Source organism: Podarcis vaucheri, assembly GCF_965113315.1.
Source record: "Podarcis vaucheri genome assembly, chromosome: 2".
NCBI lineage: Eukaryota > Metazoa > Chordata > Lepidosauria > Squamata > Lacertidae > Podarcis > Podarcis vaucheri.
Genome location: NC_138760.1, coordinates 53,655,105 through 53,675,243, shown reverse-complemented (window position 1 = coordinate 53,675,243; position 20,139 = coordinate 53,655,105). Strand labels below are relative to the sequence as shown.

Sequence of the window (20,139 nt, the reverse complement as noted above, 5' to 3'; positions counted from 1 at the left end):
GTGCTTGTACTGCCTCAAGGCTGACAGAAGTGATGGGAGCCAGGGGATTAAAGCTAAAGAGCGTAGGCTACTGGGGGAAGATGTGAACATTTTTCTTTCCTTGAGCCAAAAGTATCTATAAAAGACTTTGAAAAACACAAGGGTAAGGCAAGTGCCTCTTACAGAACACCTTCTGGTTGCTTACTGTCTAAGAACATGCACCTTCCTTTTCAAGCAGACACCTGTATTATGCCTTCCAACATTATATTACAACCTTGAGAGGTGGATTTTCAAGAGACCACCTGTGTCTTTGAAAAGAACACGGGAATTAGAGCTCACAGTGAATACACAACCTATCAATGAATGCTCAAAGTCAGTACTATTTTTGCTGCCGTCTAATAACTGCCAGGCAAGAAAAGTAATTTAAAAACCTGCTCACAGCTGGTTAAAATATGTGATGGAAATGTTGAGTGAAGGATTTAAACAGGGATCTGCAACATGAATACATGTTGCTTACCAGGATCAAAATAGTATTATGCTTAGGAATTAATCTTTGCTAAGCCAAAGACAAATCTTCTTTTTTAACAATAATCTTAACCAGATATTTATTTCAGTGATGTTTTCATTTATGTCGCATATTATCATTTCATTCCTACAAATAGTTTCGAATACAAACCATTTTATTTTGGGGGCAGATGTTTCATCAGCTCAGCACATAAAACCATTGGCTGCTCATTCAGAAAACTATTCTTCCAAATGGAATATTAGGACAAAATTCCATTTAACTCTGTGTGTGGACCTTTGAGCTAGTAACTACAACTGTCTACGCCTTTGGATTTAATGGAAGGAATCTTAGAGTAGTATTTAACTATGCTTTACTCGGAGTAGACCCATTGAAATGAATGAACATGACTGAGTTAGGCATATTAATTTACTCTGGTCTACTGCTCTGAGTAAAACATATTTGAATACCACCCAGAATTGCTTATGTGTGTGTTATTAATTTCTCTCAGTATCTATTAAAATTGTATGTGAGCAAGAGAGAGAAAAAACACAAAAGGACTTTTTTTTCATAAGGGATTGAATGGATAGGATTTTTCATTTTCAAAAAACATAATGAGAAGTAAAATATTTAACATCTCTAAAAGCATGATTTACCTCAAAAATGCCCTCTAAAGGGTTGCTTCCTGGGACTTTATATAATAAACTTTCCCCCTCTTGTATATTAAGGGGCATATTTTGGAAATTGAATAATAAAATTGTATAGTTATAGAGTTTGAAGGTGCTCTGAGGATCATCTAGTCCAGGGGTAGGCAACCTAAGGCCCGGGGGCTGGATCCGGCCCAATCGCCTTCTCAATCCGGTCCACGGACGGTCCAGGACTCAGCATGTTTTTACATGAGTAGAATGTGTCCTTTTATTTAAAATGCATCTCTGGGTTATTTGTGGGGCATAAGAATTTGTTCATTATTATTTTTTCAAAATATAGTCCGGCCCACCACATGGTCTGAGGGACGGTGGACCGGCCCACGCCTGAAAAAGGTTGCTGACCCCTGATCTAGTCCAACCCCTTGCAGTGCAGGATCTGGCCCGTATGACTCGAACCTGCAACCTTAGCATTATAAGCACCACACTCTAACCAACTCAGCTGCAAGTTAACAATAAGTTTCTGGCTTTTTTTCTTGAAAGAAACATTATCTACAAATGTCTTTGGGTATTGCAGCAGACTGTAGCACTGTCATGTAGTAAAACATTATCCAGCCTGCTGTGTCAAATGGCAGGCTACACAGTGCACCTTACAAACTGATCTCCTTACGAGAGAGCACACCCAGTTTCTCATTGCAAACAATGAAAGAAAGTGCTTCCCTGTGTGGGAATCTACCAACAAGGGCACGCTCCAACCTGACATTTCCCCCATTTCCCTTTTCTTTGTTCCTTTTGATTCTTGCACACAGGCTGGCAATGCTCATACTGCAAACAATGAAAGAGCAGTACGGAAAGAACCAGACAAGTGAAAGAAAAGAAATTAAATGGATTAATTATATAAGGTAGCGATGGGAACCTGTGACTCTCCAGATGTTTCTGGCCTGCAACTGCCATTGTCCCTGACAGATGCGTGTGCTGGCTGGGGCTGGTGCTAGTCACACAGAATCACAGAATTGTAAACTAGAAGGGACCAGAGGGTCATCTAGTCCAACCCCCTGCAATGCAGGAATGCCCACAGCTATCCCTAGGTGGGCTTGAATCGCCAGCCTTCCAGTTAACAGCCAGACACGCTGACCCACTGGGCCACTTGAGAGTCCCAAGTCCAACAAACTATAGAGGGCCACAGGTTCCTCTTCCTAGTTGGTCAATTTCATCCAGTGTGTCCTTGGATGGTTTCAGAAAAGGATTAGACAAATCCGTGGACGATAAGGCTATCGGGGTTACTAACCCTGATGGCCATGTTCTACTTCCACTGTCAGAGGCAGTACACTTCTGAATACCAGTTGCTGGGAATCACAAGTGGGGAGAGTGCTGATGTGCTCAGGTCCTTGTGGGCAGGCTTCCCACAGGCATCTGGTTAGCTGCTGTGAGAACAGGATGCTGGAGTAGGTGGTGTGGCGATCACACAGGGTCCCCGGACGTTTCACCATCTATTGATCCCTGTGCCACCACTTTATTTCTCGCTGCCACCACCCAGGCCCTACCTGGTAAAATGCTGAGTCCACTCAGGGTTAAATTGGAACATAAATGTCTGTTTATATAAATAAACTTGCAGTTTAACAAGTGTGTGGTTTCATAAACAGTCTCAGTCAATTACAGTCATGGGGTGCCTATCCAGACCTTAACTTCCGCTACCTGCTCTCACTCACTAAACCACCTCTCAGATATCTACTTGTCTTCCTAGCTCCTAACTGTTCCTGACTCAGCTTATTTCACTACACTAACTCAACCAACCCACAGACTCTATCCGAATTCACTCCCACTTCAACCAACCACCCAACTCCCAACAAACTCCTCCCTTCGCCCCTCCCAGAGCTGGTTTTATAGTCCCTTTGGCTCCACCCCCTGGGTCCTGATTGGGTAACCTGTTTAACTATTTCACCTCCAGCACTCTCATATGTTAACATCACAGGTGGGCCAGTTGGCTGTTATGTTCTCCAGCATCAACTCACCTGGAGCTCAGGCAGTTGTCTTTTCTAACCTTGATACACAAATGGAGACACCAGGGGTTGAGTCCTCAACCACCCTATAAATGTCCAGTGTTGGTTTTCGTGTATTTTAGGTCTTAGGTTTATTTGTCTGATGATAATGTGATTTTATTATTGTATTTTACTGATGCCTTTTAGTGATTGTTCTGAAAGGTTGTTAATAAACATTTTAAGCAAATAAATAAATACCACTGGGGCACAGCTTTAACCATCCTTTGGTGCAGCTTTAACCATGTGTTTTATGTCCTTATTCTGTAACACCAGACTGTCCACCTGAACCTTAGAAATCTATTTAGCAACTAAATTGTGTGTCAACATTGCAACTATAATTTCCTAGACTCTTTAGATGTTATCCTTGTTAAGCTTATATTACCTTTTTTAGTCTGAGATACACATTTCAGGAGCATTATTATTATTATTATTATTTTGGTCCTACTACCTGCTTGTCTGCATTGATCCCCAAGAGAAACAGTTACAAGCCAAAAATAAGAAGCAGTAATTAAAAACGGAAATAGAGGGCTATTAAGTCAAGGGAAGAGCAGATGCAGAGAAGCAAAATGGTTTTCAGACCTGGACTCAGGCCAAAAGCTTTGTGCTGTGCTACCAACAACAATAATCCCACCTGCCAGATTGTTCCAGGCTCAGCTGATATAATCATGATGCCTTAAATGCAGTGCACACATGTGCCCCCATCTACAAACCATGTTGAACTCTTCTTTCTTCTGGGAGAGTAAATACTGAGCACTTAATAACAACCTTTCCAAATGAAATCTAGCAATAGATAGAACCATCATTATTAATTTACCACAGCCTGCGTCGCGACTGCTCTTTGAACCCTGAACTGTGATTCACTGCACTAATCGCAAGGCAAAAACTGTTGAATGTCTTAAAAGCTAATGCATAAATAACAAATTTGGTTCATTTGTAACCTAAGCTGCCATGATCTTCCTCTAATAGTTCACCAAATACACAGACTTATCTTCTATCTATCTATCTATCTAAAGGTCAGGAGGAGAAATTAAAGTGTGGATCAATTAAATGACCCCTCCAGAGATCCATAGACAGATATTTGGGAGAGAGACAGTGTTAAGGGGCCAGAAGACCATTAAAGAACTGTTGTATCTAAATACAGGTAGCCCAATATGTATGCATTTATTTAACTTCATGAGCAATTTCCCATGCTTCGTTATAACTTTCCCAAGTAAATGTGCTAGAGACTTGTTTTTTAAAACAAAAGCTGAAAACTCACAGAAGGTGCATTCCCACACAACACACACACAACTCATCATTGACCACAGAACTTTCCTCCATGAAGTGTTCTAGTTCTAGATTAATTCATTCAACCACATACTTTGCTTCTCACTTTCATTTAGGTATTTCATATCAATGTAATTCATTTCATCCCACATAACAAACAGCTCAGAGTATATACACACACACACACACACACACACACACACACGGCATATTTGTGAGTCTGATTCTGTAAGGATGACTTCTTAGGTTACATGTTTCAGATGAATGATATGTTTATGACAGGAAAAGGCCTCATTAAATCACTGATAAACTCAGTCTTCCATATCTTTGCCCACAGTGCTGCAGCTCTTTCCCTTCTTTCTATAGCACTCACCTTTCTATAGAAAAGTGTCAAGAATCACAAGCACCTTTCTGGAGTATTCATATAATATTGCTGCTATTTAAGCATAATGGAAGTACTGACAAACACTATGTAAAGCTAACAATACCTTTCTGAATTCTCCAGTGTTTCTATATTCACACAGCATCATATCAAAGAAGATTGGGATAGTGGCTTTCCGTAACTCAGCTTCAGGAATAAGGGTCATCTCTAAGATGGGTCCAACCATTCCAGGAATAAAGCGGATTTTATTCTGCCCTGGATCAAAGTGTGAAAGAGAATATTAAAAATCGGACACAATGCATGCAGACATTCTGTGTAGCTATTATTATTATTATTATTATTATTATTATTATTATTATTATTTTAAAAAATTGTTAACCAGCCTTCATCATACGTGAAATCTGCTCAAAAGAGAGATGTACAAAAGTGTGTATAAAAAGCGATTCACACACAACTTGCAATTTAAAACCAGCAAATTACAAAAGGACAAGGGAAACACAAATTAAAACCTCAAAAAACATAAATAAAAACAATCTAAAAGTATCATATATCTTAATGCTTCAGTTTTAAATAGCTGTTTTGCATACATATATCATACACATTTAAGAGGTTGTTGGTTCAACTCAGAAAAATCCTTCCAATGGACTAAGAAATGGTCCATCACATAAGTTCTACGGGTCTTCTGCTTCTTGCCCCAATATAGTGGAATGGAAAAGACTATTCCTTCTATGCTAAAAGTCCAGATTCAGTACTTTTTCGACTATACAGACTAATATCTAATGCCCCTCACCCACATCATAGTTTGATGAGTTCTGAATATCTTGTGCCTCAAGCTTTCCATAAGCTTCCCATTTCCTCTTCCAATTATTAAGAACTGATGTTGTGTAGTGGTTAAGAAGAACATGGATTATGCCCTGTAGTTCAGCTCAGCCATAAATTCATTTGCAAGCCACAACTCACTATGTTTAACCACCCCACTAAAGATGTATAATATTATTAGCCTTCTTTGCACAAATAGGCATTCATGAAATTCTTTGAGCACCCCATTAAAAGAATAACACCAAACTATTACAATGAATAGTATAATGAAGAACATTATAGAAACAATGCTATCATCATTATTGAGAGCAGAATTATTGATCATCATTATCGGTAGTCGTGGAATTGGCACTACTACAGGTGCCATATACCGTATTTTTCGCTCTATAACACGCACCAGACCATAACACGCACGTAGTTTTTAGAGGAGGAAAACAAGGAAAAAAATATTCTAAACGAAATTGTGGATATATGATTTTTGTGGTTCATGCTGTGGCCATAGACATGTGATCTGACAGTGAGTTTGGAGTAGCCCAATGCAAAAATCCTGAGGATCCATGTGGATCCATGCTTTGTAACCATGGAGGAGGAAAGGAAGGGGAACCATGGATCCTCTGCTCATGACTGCAGCAGATCCCCCCCGCCACCCGCAGGCATTCACTCCATAACACGCACAGACATTTCCCCTTATTTTCTAGGAGGAAAAAAGTGAGTGTTATGGTGCAAAAAATACGGTAATACCTGTTCTGCATTTGTAAGAACTCAATTGTTTAGTGTGGCAGCAGGTATACCGGGGAACTCCCTGCTACTGAGATCAAGCAGGCACCTCCACTGTACTCTTTTTGGTTCCTGCCCAGATTCACAGAAGATTGAGGTAATTTTAATCTGTTTTAGTATTTTAACTTTTGTATGTTTTAAAGTGTGTTTATAAATGTTTCTGGCTTTATCTTTTTGTAAAACATTTTGAGGGATTTGCTTCTTTTTACCGAACCAAGTAGTGTATACATTTTATGAAATAAATAAAATACATTATTGTGGCAGTCTTACACATGGCTTAACTTTGCAAGACCACAAACTTGCACTGCTGCTATAGCAGATTTGCAATTCGAGATTGAATGCCGACTCTAGAAGCACCTCACAATATCCTAGGTAGTGGCCAACTGAATGTACTTGCACATGGAGTCAGTTTCAAACATCTCATTGCTGAGCGTGCTTGGAAAGGAAAATAATTGGAAACAATAGATTTCTTCACCCCTTCCCATCAAAACCCATCTATCAGACAACATTTTACAGGAGCCATTTGACATGTCCTCTTCTCTCCATCACAATGGACAAAACTTATCTGCCTTCATTCCTGGATGACTAATGTCAGCCATTAGAAAGCTCAGAATAGAAATAGTGTCCTGCTAACTCTATTATAGATTCGCTGTACAATGGCTTAAAAGCCATATGAAATAGAGAGTCATCGGAGTCTGCCTTAGGAGACATTTGCAATTATGACAGACAATAAAAAAATGAAGAAATGAGGTTGCATTGCAAATGTCATCTCTAACAGGAAAAAACAGCTTTTTAATATTCTTAAAATATGGCTTTTTGCAGGAGAAAATCAAATGCAGAAAAACTCAAACCATTTGTTTGTTAGCTTTAATGCTCTTTTCCTAGAAATCCTTAATGATGCCTAATACTTCAGGGAAGGTAGATTAAAAAAAAACCCAAACACGAACAGTTGTGGTCCGATTTAGGATTGATTTGTAGCAGTACCGCCTGACACAAGGCACCTTGTAAAACCACAAAAGAGCAGCAATCCATTCCCACATTGGAGCTCATTCCTCATGGTCTCATTTCACAACCAGAGCTGCTCACACTTTTATAATAGGGAATAATGCAATTGCTTGGATATATTAGACCTGCCCCGTATCCATTATTAAATCTTGGGGCATTTCCCCCTTTCTTCCTTTGTACAATGTTCATACCACCCAGTAACAAATGTTCTCCTGGCAGTTTATAGTACTAGTAAGTATTTCTTCTGCAGAGCAAATAGCAATATTTAGGGGAGGCAACTTTGGTTGGGACAATGATACAATGAGATATGGCACAGGTTTTTTGTTTTCTAAAATAAAAATAAAAATAAATCCTCCCACAGCATAGAGATCCTGATCCCCCTTCTCTCCTCCAGCTGCTTTTAACCTTAAAAAAAACACTGGTGAAAGAAAAATATTTTAAGTGAATACATTTCCCCCCCTAGAGATAAGCATGCACATCATGTATTGAATATGGCCTTTCCCCTCAATAATAATAAAGCTGTTTTCAAGATGTGCTTTAGTGGCTTTAAAAACATGTGTGGAACAACAATCCTGTTCTTTTTCATTTCAACTGGATATTAAGCAGCTGTTTTTACAGTTTCTGTTGTTGTTTTTAATCTCAGCAGAAATAGTAATCTGTACCTAAAGCATCTTTTGTTTTAGTACCCTATTAAAAATCAGCTGGAATAAAAGAAAAGACCCATCTGGATGGAAAAATAGTAATAACTATGAGAAACAATAAAAATCCAAAATAATTTTCATTCTCTACATTACATTTTCAAACACACATCTATACCAAAGGAAGAACATTTGAACATTTGATTTCAGTAAGGCTTTTAACAAAGTCCCCCATGATATTATCGAGACAAAGCTAGTAAAATGTGGGTTGAACAAGCTAACTGTTAGGTAGCTGGTTGACTGACAAAACCCAAAGAGCTCCTCGTCTCCTGGAAAAAAGTTGACAAGTGGGGTGCCGCAGGGTTCTGTCCTGGGCCCCTTGTTGTTCAAAGTCTTTATAAATGACTTGGATAAAGGAATTGAGGGGAAGCTCATCAAATTTGCAGATGACACAAACCTGGAAGGGGTACCTAATGCCGCAGAAGACAGAATCAGAATTAAAAATGACCTTAACAGATTGGAGAACTGGGTGCAAGCTAACAAAATGAATATAGGATGGGGGACACCTGGCTTACTAGCAGTACATGTGAAAAGGATCTAGGGGTCTTAGTAGACCACAAACTTAACATGAGACAACAGTGTGATGAAGCAGCAAAAAAAGCTAATGCTATTCTAGGTTGCATCAACAGAAGCATAGTGTCCAGATCAAGGGAAGCAATAGTCCCACTCTATTCTGCCTTAGTCAGACCACACCTGGAATAATGTGTCCAATTCTGGGCACCACAAGCTGGAATATGTGCAGAGGAGGGCAACCAAGATGATCAGTTTTCTTTTTTCTTGATGATAAATGAGAAGCTGCAGTGCCAGCTTAGGTATTTGCAATCTGCAAACAAAAGATCGAAACATATGCCACTCTCCTTGGACAGGAGTTATTTTCTTTAATGACAACCAGACATTGGAGTCCGGAATACAGAGTCCGCTCATGCAACTGACACCCCAAGTGGACGAGTTCAGTTTGATCTGCCTGAATGTCAGCTTTCTGAAGCTGTCAAAGACACAAAACCTTCCAGGGTCTCCCAGTGTGTTTCACTGCAAATGGAATTTCTTCTGTTACCCATCTTTGCAATACTTTCCCCCTTTTCCTCTGCATATTCCAATCCCACGACACTTGGTACCTTCACACATTTAGAAGTTATTTTATGCCATACACACACCAGCCAACAAACAAACAAACATATAAATTGCAGGATGGAGCCACTTTAAAACACAAAAATAAACCAATGTAACAACTCATCTGATCTTATTAGAAATGTTCACTCAACACCTATTTGAGGAACATCTGTGTTCCTGACTGCACTTACTTACCAAGTTTGTACCACATGTCACGAATAGCAAACCCAATCAAGCGTCTCATGTCTCCATATCTGTAAGAGAAAATAGAATACACTTAGTCATCATCAAAGCTTTGTTGTGAAAATGAGAAGAAAATATAGCTTTCAAGAAGACTTACTTGCTGACAATCTTTATGCACTTTGCATGGGAGAATTGTTCCAGCTGCAAAGAATCCTGGGTGATAAAAGCCACAGCAAGATGGAAATAGTTGTTCCACAGCTGTAAATTAAGCAGAAGACAGACCCCTGAATAGTTGTAATGGGTTTCACCTAAAATGGGAGGTGATATTAAGCTGTGTGAAACCTAAATAATTTATGAAGGCAACCAGCCGAAGCAGTGCGAGGTTGGAATATTATGCAAAGTTGGAAGCTCTTATTACCTTGCAATTAGAATAAAGGCAAGAGTGTGATTTTTATACCCGTTGGCCTGCATTCCCTCAGTAGCATCAGGAGATTCATATGGGGTTCATTAGCTAATAACAATAAACCACAATTTACAGCAGTGCCTGTGAAATGCTGCATATCCCAAGTTAATCACAACTCCCCAGATCCAAACAACCAATATAATTATAGTGTGTTATGGGGGCATATGTTAACCATAGCTTTGTGAAAACTCCCAGTGTTTCTGATGAACTAAATTTTATCGGAAGAAAAGTAAAATATGACCAAGGATAATTTCTATTCATGTCAAACTTCTATTCATTCCCATCCAGTGAAATCTTTCAAAAAGCTCAGAATTCTGAGGAATAAAAATGGGAGATGAAGATGAATAGATGGGAACTTTTGCCCACTATCTTTCATGAATGAAAAGCAGAAGGATATGTTTTCAAGGAGGTGGTCGAAAAGAATTGTCCGCAGAATTGTCCCTAGTTTATTGTGTCAGTACAGAAATGCCAGTATAAGTTGAGTCTTGCGGCAGTGGAAAAGCATTTATTCTTTTCCACAATTGTGGTGATTTTTGCATCCCACTGCAGCCCCCCACCCACCCCAATGCCTCATCTCAGGATGTTTCAAAGGGAGTGACTTAGGGCTGCAGTGAGGAGGAAGAGCCAGGGAAACTGAGCCAACTTCAGGGAAAAGCAGCAAGACAAAAGGTTGAAAACTCTTCATAAACCGTGTGACGCATTACGCATAAACCAGAACTCTACTGAATCCATTAATGCGTAGCTATGACATCGTCTTTCACTGTGGCATTGAACAACTACCCTAAGTTCACTTTCAACCTGGTCTGCTAGCAACACCCCTATGCCAGCACACTTCTTTCGCACATAATGCTGCAGTAATTACCGGAGGCGAAGGGATCACACTGTTTTTGTACTTTTCCAATCTCTAAAATTAGCATATTTACCTCCCTTGCAATAAATCTCATTTATATTCACATCACAGTTCAATCAGACCCTCAAACAGTATAATCTTTGCAAGTGTCACTCTTCCACCACGATTTATCAAACAAACTTGGAAAAGGAACGAAACATAAACCGAATGGTACTATCAAAAAGTAGGGTCACATAATTTACTACTATAATTTGATAGGAGGCAAACTGATGAAAAACTAATCAGGGTCAGCAACCGAAATATTTATTGAAGAGCGAAGTAGAACTGTTCTTTTTTTCACACACTGAAAAGTTGTTTCACATACACCTCCCAATCTACCAATTTTATTTTCATTGCTGCAGAGCCCAACTGATGCTTAAATTCATTTTTTGCTATTTTGATTCTAGCAACTGCATCCAGAAGGGGGTCAAAACACTTTTGGGGGAATATTTTTCTGCAAGAGACAAACATGACTGCAGCTTCTGATACAGCTAGAGTTAACTGTGAGGCAACAAGGAGTGTCTGAGTGGCATCAGTGTTATCCTAATTGCTCCCTTTGTGTAAGTGTCAGAAACTGAACAGGCACAGAAAAGGAATTAGCTTCTGTCTCCTCACAGAAACCCTGCCGCTGAGTCAGCAGATGGGCGCACTGAAGAAACAAAGTAAAACAAAACCCCTTGCCCCTTTTCAGTTCCCTGTTCTGCCCCTGCCATGTGACTAAGACAGCAAAATGCCCAGCTTCAGAAGTGTCACTTTGCTTTGACATTTCCACAAGCATTAAATTCACTTGAAGATAAACACTTGCTCACAACAGATACACTTAAAATGTCCACAAACTGAAAAGGAACAAAGAAAATATATTGTCACAGTCTCACTGAATATAGTGGAATTCAGTGTTCCTCTTGTAGACAAGGAAAAGTAGCATGGCTGATGAAATGGAATGGAATGGAATGAAAATACAAATAAATTCTGTCATACTTCGAGATTGCATTTCTTCTGTAAGCACTGCTGATGCTATCGCTTTTCAAAAACCAATCTCTAAGAGGGGCATGAGCAGTGGAGGCTGGCCCATTAGGGAAAGGGAGGCGCTTTCCCACAAACCTACAACCCACTCCCTTCTCTGCTTCTTACATTTATATTCAGTACATCACTTCACATTTAGAGACACTCAGGACTCATTTCTGCCCATTGCCTGTGCTGGTCAACTATCTCTGTTCAGCACAGTCAATCACAATCATTCCTATGGTTCCACCCCAGTGTCTAGAGATTTAAAAAAAGGGTCTTAAATAATAAATTCTAAAAGGAAGGGATTAGGGCTTAGAAGGGGCAGAGGACCAATATGAATCTCCATTTTTTTTTAAATTTTCCACTTTTCCCAATGGAGTAAATACTAGCCAACCAGCAGTCCCTTAGTAAAAGTGATGGGGGGGGGGAGTCCACTCTCTGTGTGTATGTAAGCAAAAGGAGATAGAAAACAATTGGAACTGTTTGTGTACACACACAGAGAGAGAGAGGAACAGAAAGCAGCCACATGTGTTTTTTGTATTCCAACTTGCATCAGCCCTAGCTAGCATAGCCGATATTCTAGGATAATGGGAGTTGTAGTCCAACAACGACATCTGAAGGACCTCAGTTCCCCTCCACATCTTAGAGGTACCTACAGACAGGGAGAGATTCCTTATTTATATACTGTACCGGTATTGACTTAAATTTCTGCCTGTATTTAGCATACATCTCAAGCTGAAAGCATGACTAGTGAGTCTTTGGGGTTGGAGCAAGGAGTTAATCATTAAACGTTTCAGTGAGAATTAGGGAAAGTAGGCAGTTTTATTTATTCCACAATCTGAAGCAAAGTTCCCTGATTTGCACCTACTGGGCCAGAGCTTGGATCAGAACCTAGCTAAATAGATTAGGCCACATTCCTATGGACCTTTCTAAAACAGCACTTGCTAGAAAAATGTCTATAGAAATGCCCTGAAAACAGTCATATGATGGGATGCCTCATTCTTGATATGTCTGTAAGGGGGGGGGGATGGCTGTTCGCTTGTTATCTTAAGTGACACCCCCACCCCATATAATGCTCCTGTGAAACTAACAGGGACATTGCATAAAAGAAAGATGGCTGCTGCGTGGACAGGTGTTGTGCACCTAGGATTCTGCAAAATGAGTCTGACAATTTTGAGAATATACTCATGTATATTGTTACCCTTATACTATTTTTAATGTAATGTACTACTGTTTTTAATGTAATCAGCTATAACCTGTGTGAATAACAGAAGAAGGAGTGGATATTTGGAAAGGTGGCTCCGCAAGGGTGCTAAAGAAGGATGACAGATTCCAGTGGTTGATGGCTATCTCAAATAAACAGGACTTTGCTTATAGCAAAACATCAGATGAAAGGAAAGCAACATTCCTTAGAAGAGGAAATGGCATGTTCCAGGACAGCTGTGTCCACTTGCTTAGAGGCACCTCAATAAGGCTAGATAGGGCAACTTTTAGGTCACATCACCAGAAATGCAAGAGAATGTTTGCAGTTAAATCTTCAGTCTACTTGTCACGTACCAAGAGACTGAGCCAAGTAACTTTGGTGTGGTGATAGAAACATTTAAACACCATTTTCAGCAATACCCAAAGGAACTATGAAAACCTTCCACCATTGCCCTGATCCATCTATCCCTCAGTGCTACTAGACTGGTCAACTTGTTAGACAAGGCAACTACTTTTGGTTATTAAACACCTGTAGAGCATTCGTGGATGTGCTGTACTACTGAAAGCACTTGAATAGATGCAATTAATAAATCCTTTTTGAAGAGTAGCGCCATTGCCTTGGTCTCTGTGCTTTACCCCCTTTATCTAGGTTTAGGGCTGGCCCACCCAGGTGGCAGGATCCACAGGGGCAGCAGTGGTTGCAGCACACTCCTTGCAGGCCAGATCTGCCACCTCCTTGGCAGCTCACCACCCTGCAATGCTGTCTCTGCAGTGGCCTTTAGCCAAATAGGAAGCGCTGCTGGTCTCCTTCCACCACAAGGAAGGAAATGGTTAGGGACTGCACCTTAGGGTCTCCTGGGCTCTGCACCCACCTGGGTCCCTTTCTCCCCTGCAATGACCTTTGATTCCCTTTTCAGTGATTGGGTAAGGTTAATTAGATTCTTCCCTTTTTCCCAGTGAAGTGCTTCACTCACCCCTTCTTTCCTGGCAGGGGGAGGGGGCGCTTTTTGTGGTTTGCCTCAGGTGTCAAAATGCCTTGGTCCTGCCGCGCCTGGGTTGCATTCATGACACATACATAGCACATCATAACATATTACTACTTCCAATGCATTTTAGACACATTTCCCAACAAACATGGCAACCACCATGCTTTCTGCTTGCCCCAAGTAGCTTGGAGCAAAGAAAGAAGAAAGGAAGGAGCACTCGGACCACCTCATTAGGTATGGGGGCCACATGCCAATGGTGGATGGGGCCAGAAGCCAAAGTGGAAAAACAACAAATGTGACTGTTTCCTTTGCAAAGCAAACTACATTCCAGCCAAAACTAGCAGGTGTACACACACACACACACACACTCAAAAGCACCTGGAGAGTGTGAAGCAAGGCTTGTGAGGGGTGTGACCTGCATGTGTGTGGTCAGAAGATAATTCCAAGGGTCAAACTGAGGGGCCTGGAGGGCTGCATTTGGCCCTCAAGTCTGAGGTTCCCTATCCTTGCCTTATATGTTTGGAGTGTTCATGATCATAACTTTCAACATATAAGTGTACCAGACTAAGAACATTACAGGAGCCAAAATATCAGTACCAGGCTCACAGAGCAATCATTTCCCGCACTGACTTTTATCAGGAGAATATTTGCTACTGAAATAGATAATATTTGCTACTGAAATAACTAAGTAATGTAAAAACATACGTTCAGTTCTTGGTTTTGTTAAAGGATAATATAAAAGAAATAAGACAGGTACTTACTTGTTCTTCAAAATTCATGTTTTCCAAAAACTTCTGGTTCATAGTCTCAGAAAATTTGTTGATAGCTCTCAGAAACACCCTAAAGAAATAATTTAGTTGAAATTTACAATGGAATTTTATCATCTTAGCTAGTATTAAAGCACAACTAAAGTATGAATGATACACCCATAGAATACAAATTGCTTGCAACAGCATATAATTAATAGTATATTATACACAGGGAAAGCATTTCTTTGAATTTCTGGTATGCAATATGTTCTAATTAGTACTTGCCACAGAAGAAAAGACCCTGTCTTTTTGGTCTGCTGCACAATTACAGTTTGTTCTTGTGAATACAGCATAGTAGATTTTTCACATTCAAGTTGCTTCTTCAGACTTAGCTGTACACAATTAAAAGAGGGGAAGGGTTTCTAACTGATCAGCCAGGCAGAAATATTAACTTCTTTAATTATTTAGATTGACTCTTAGCTTATTAGAAATAGCCTCCTACATAATGCCCAGCAATGTGAAATATGAAATTACCCTATTTATTTTCCACTTTCTGACTGGCTATAAATGATGTCATTTAAATCAACACAACCATTTTTTGGTGCAAAAAACTCATGTAACTACTGCTTTTAGTAATTAAACAGAAAGATAGACTAATATGTCTTTCCTGAAAAAATACATGATGGCTTATTAATACAAAATATTTCAACAACCATTCCCTCTTATTACTAGAGAGACTATGGCTTCTGACACCTCCCCGTTTCTGAAAACAGACCCCCACTTAACACTGCTTAATATGTTACTCCTGGAACTTGGGTGAGGATAATTGGGAGGGCTAGAATTTGTAGAAAGAAAACACTTGGGAGGGTTTGTTGCATGCACAAAATTGTTCTTTGGATCTCAGCAATACTTTAAGTAAAGAGAACACGATTTAATTCATTAACATTTGCAGACATTAGTCACTAAATTATCCTCTCTCTGGTGGTTTTTGTAAAATGTATACACACGCACACAGGGATAGCAACTGGTACACTTACTAGCACCCCATGACAAGCATTCCTTGTAATGCATGCTTTTTATTATGATAAAACTGATCAAATAACTGCACAATATTGTTTTGTGTTAATGCATGTGTATTGCCTTGATCATTCTGCTGTGCTATACAAAGTTATACCAAACCATTTAACAGTTGATAAGGTTGGCTTTACGTGAATTAATTCTGGGTTTCTAACTGCCATTTAGCAGCACAACAGAAACATCCTATGCTCATGCTTTTACTCATGGTTAAACAAACCAAAAGATTAATTGCGGAAGAAACAACATAATGCCAAAAATGTGGGAAAGTGAGAGATAATCAAATATCTGGCTACAAGTGTGCACCATTTGAGAGTGCCTTGGCAATACTATCTGACTTACATTTAAGGAGATACAATAGAGGGGACAAACTTTTTGTACTTGCAGGTATGCCTACAACCTTTCCAAAGTAAAAAGAGAGTTTTGCAAGTTTCCACACACACTTCTTATGTGAGCTACTTAAGTTATTGTCACTAAGGCTTGTAATATAATGTATGAGCAAAGCCTGTTTTACTTCTGAATCTATCAGTGTTCTCTGCTGCTTATAACATTTCCTTGTGCAAGTGCAGTCATACATATGGCTAGTTAGATGTTGCAGCTTCCCATGTGTAATGTAAACCACATTTCTTAGCTAGCTCAATCTCTTTTAAAAGTGGGGAATAATTAAACTTGAAAATGTACATGTATACCTAGATAAAATGACCAGTTTGTTTAATGAACTTGTCTTTTCAGAGGTTTTCTACTACTTCAGCATCAGTCCAATCAAAATAGCAATAGGTTGACCCAAATATTCACCCACCAAATGTTCTATTAAAATATCTCTGCACCTCAGTAGAAGGGAAGGTATCTAAGATCTATTGGGGGGTGTATAAAAAATATTTCCCTACCCTAATACTTGTGCTATTTTGAGGGGGACATGGGACACCCCTCAGAGATTAGATCTGGCCTAACTGAAATCCACCCTAATCATCACATATAGAACCTAAAATGGCAACAGTTTGGATTCAGAGTATACAAGACCTACTGCTACAGATCATGTAAGTAACCAGTATGACAGGAAAAGGATTGGTGTGGACATTTTCTTGTTCCTCTGTATGCAAAATACTGTGAAGATGAGATACCTTGAAAAGCACAGAGATAATTGTAAGAATGGAAAATGTCAAATTTGCTATGTGAACGACAGACGCAGTTTGACAATAGTGTGACAATCTACCAATTCACAAAGAGAACCTGTTGCGAGATGGAATTGAACACAAGATATGACAACCCATTATGAATGTGAAAATTTTCAGAGGCACAGATGTTTAATGTATGAACTTTGGCAAGACTTGTCATGTAGCCATCAGAGTGATGAAGTGATTTAATTTGAATGGACTGTTTTCTGGTAGGGCAAAATGCTTCCTTGCAAAATTCCTAATGTTGTATCTTCTATGGCAAAGTGAATAGGCTCACACTTCAATATTTCTTTTGAAAGAACTGCAGCAGTTTGTTTTTTTACTATTCTATTCTAACTGCACTCTAAATCCATTCTGTCCTGCCTCTCCAATAATTTGCTTCTTCCCATCTCATCTTCTAATGTTTTAGGACTGCTGTTGGTCTAATTTTATATTTTCCCTTCTACGAACCAGTAATTGTATTTGAATTTAGAGTATTCCTCAAGTGCCTAGTATTTTTTTAATTCACCTGCAGGAAAACTTAATGCAGATGTAAGTTTAGGTTGCAATCCAAAGAAACATATAAGTATTTCCTTTTCCGGCTTGAGGCATCAATGTTTCCAAAGTCCTCTGTAATCTATTCCAAGTTTTTCTTTTAAAGCAACGGGATTTGGGCAAAATATATTTTCAAAAAAGTAAAGCTCAAAACTTAATGAAAATCATACTAGATTTTTTGCTAGTATATAAGATTCTCATAGATAGGAAGATTTTGAAACAGGTACTTCAAGAGAAATGATCCTCTACCTGAATCCCAAGAAGGAGCAGTCTCTTGAGGATGCTGTACAAGATGCTCTCTCACGAATGCTTAAATTTGCATTCAGACTAGAGTTACAGTCTTTAGTCATACAATTAGAACTTTAAACCACCTGTCAAAACTTTGGCTGAGTACAGTAAATTTAATATATTTACTTTTGCAACAAAGGAAATGCTCCAATGAGAGCAGCAAGCGCTAAGATAAGGCAGAAGAGAAAGGAAGAATTAGGCTGATCCCTGCAATTCCTACACCAAGGCTCATACATTTACATGAGGACATGGCATTGTGATGTATCATGATTAGGTTTGTTTTTGATGTATTAGCTAGTTACCTGGTTAATTCAACCCATACTCAGGCCCATGTTGAAGGAAACTGATACAGTTCATAATCCTAGCATATGTTTGTTGCCTAGCAGTCTGGATACCAGCTGAATTATTCATATGAGCAATACATTTATTTATTTAACCAAAGTTGATTAGGAAGTATACAAAGGTTGAAAAATGAACTGAAAAATTGTTGTGCACTTGTGTTCAGTTACTGATTCTGGATAAAAGTACACAGTCTGAGAGTGCTATAGGGTCTGCACTAGCTCTCTTCAGCAATGGTCTTGCAAAAGGAGACCCTTTTTAGAACCCAAAAGCAAGATATAAATATATTCGGCGCAGTAGATTTTTTAACCTCTTTCTTTGAACTGTTCACCCCCATGGCATATCACAAAACTGATTTGAAACTCCCCTCAATATCAAAAGCCATTTACCATGCTACATGGAGGAGCATGCTGTTTCAAGAAATAGAAGCCAAACCTCCCCTGGACTTGCAGGACTTCTTTCATGATTCTTTGGATCCTGGCCCAGATTTTCAGCATGTAACAAATCAAAGAATTCCCTATAGTACTCCTGGGCTTTACATACTACTTTATAAAAGGAGAACATAACTGATTATATATAAAGAGCAGATGACAAATGCTTTCTGTGAATTGTACTATTTGTCCTCCATTCCTCTCCTGAAATATGAAAGTGTATTACATATTTGTTTTCCTTCGGGCAAAGCATCCACTGTGATAAGAGCATAAAGGATTACAAGCCAATACAAATGCGTTTCACTTTCATCTTCCCTGAGCTTTGTTGAGATACAGCAAATGCAAGAGGATGCTGCCTTTACACTTGACTCTACTATTGAAAAAATATTGAAAGAGATAAAGAAAGTGCTGTGCTTGCAGTGCTAACTTTAATTTTTCACCTTGAGGCAGCAAAAGAGAGAGAGAGAGAGAGAGACTGGCCGCATGAGAGTGCATTGTGCATAGGGAGGCAATAAGCTTACTACCTCAAAGCAACTATTAGAATAGTACGAAACGGGTTTATAGTGAATCAGCAAATTCTCCCTCAAAGTCAGATGCATAATAGCTTTAACTATTGTCTTCCTGATGCTGCGTCTTTGAAAATGAAGGTCTCATTCAGAAATAAAACTTCAAAATAATCTAGGGACTGGGTGTGCAGCTCATATACACAACTACATTGTGCAGATGGAATAAGAAACTTCAGTCACACATTTATATATTGCTTGAGTTGAAAGGGTTGCTTCATATTTCTTATTTTATTAGTTAGTTGTCATCTACATGCAGAAAGTATGATGTAAACAGTCATGTGTAGAATGCATTGCAAGGCCTCTTTGGAATAACTGTAACTGAATGAGCTGGGAAAGTGTTTATTGAGTAGAAGCTCAAAAGAGGTCATAGACTGAAGTTCCTCACTAATCTCATACTTGTTGAGCAGTTTATAGATGAAGTGAACATACTCTCTGGTGATAGTCTTAGTGACTCAGCTGGTCAGCTGTGACGTTCATATCTCCCCTGAGATGTTCTGCTTGCTGTCTGTGATAATGCATGGCTTTCTATCCAGCTAAGGAGAGGTTCTGATACTGCAGCGGATTATAAACAAGTCTCTTCTTGGCAAGTGATATAAACTTCCATTGTGATACTATGCACTCTGACAAGCACAATGGTTTCTCTCATCTTATGATGCAGAAGGATTTAGTGCCATGTTGCCTGCCCAGAGTCCAAGATACTTGATGCCTTGGATAATTGTATATTATTATTATTATTATTATTAGTAGTAGTAGTAGTAGTAGTAGTAATAAGAATAATAAAAAAATATGTATACCTGTAAATCTCAGGGTGGTTCACAGCATAGAAGCTATCTGCCAAACCTTACTTCTCCTTGGTATTACGAACCAGGCAGACACATGTTTATACTAACTTGTATCCTGATTATTTCATATGAAAGATTAGTCAAGTTGTATAATTGTATCTGTTATGACCCCACATGGTAGAATATTCTGATAAATATTAAGCTCAGGTCACTTCTGTGAGGGAGTTCTATCTGCATTGTATTTGGAGTCT

At 39.1% G+C, this 20,139-nt stretch overlaps 1 protein-coding gene across 3 annotated transcripts in view; it reads right to left on the bottom strand.

Moving 5' to 3' along the window:
• DOCK2 (dedicator of cytokinesis 2) overlaps positions 1-20,139 on the bottom strand; it is a 258,167-nt gene that overhangs the window by 52,168 nt on the left and 185,860 nt on the right. For all 3 annotated transcript variants that reach the window (XM_082212994.1, XM_082212996.1, XM_082212995.1), the window contains 4 exons: positions 14,712-14,790; positions 9,562-9,662; positions 9,417-9,475; positions 4,919-5,067 (listed from right to left, as the gene is read on the bottom strand). In XM_082212994.1, coding sequence (XP_082069120.1) covers positions 4,919-5,067; positions 9,417-9,475; positions 9,562-9,662; positions 14,712-14,790 — 388 coding nt within the window. The remainder of the gene's footprint in view (positions 1-4,918; positions 5,068-9,416; positions 9,476-9,561; positions 9,663-14,711; positions 14,791-20,139) is intronic.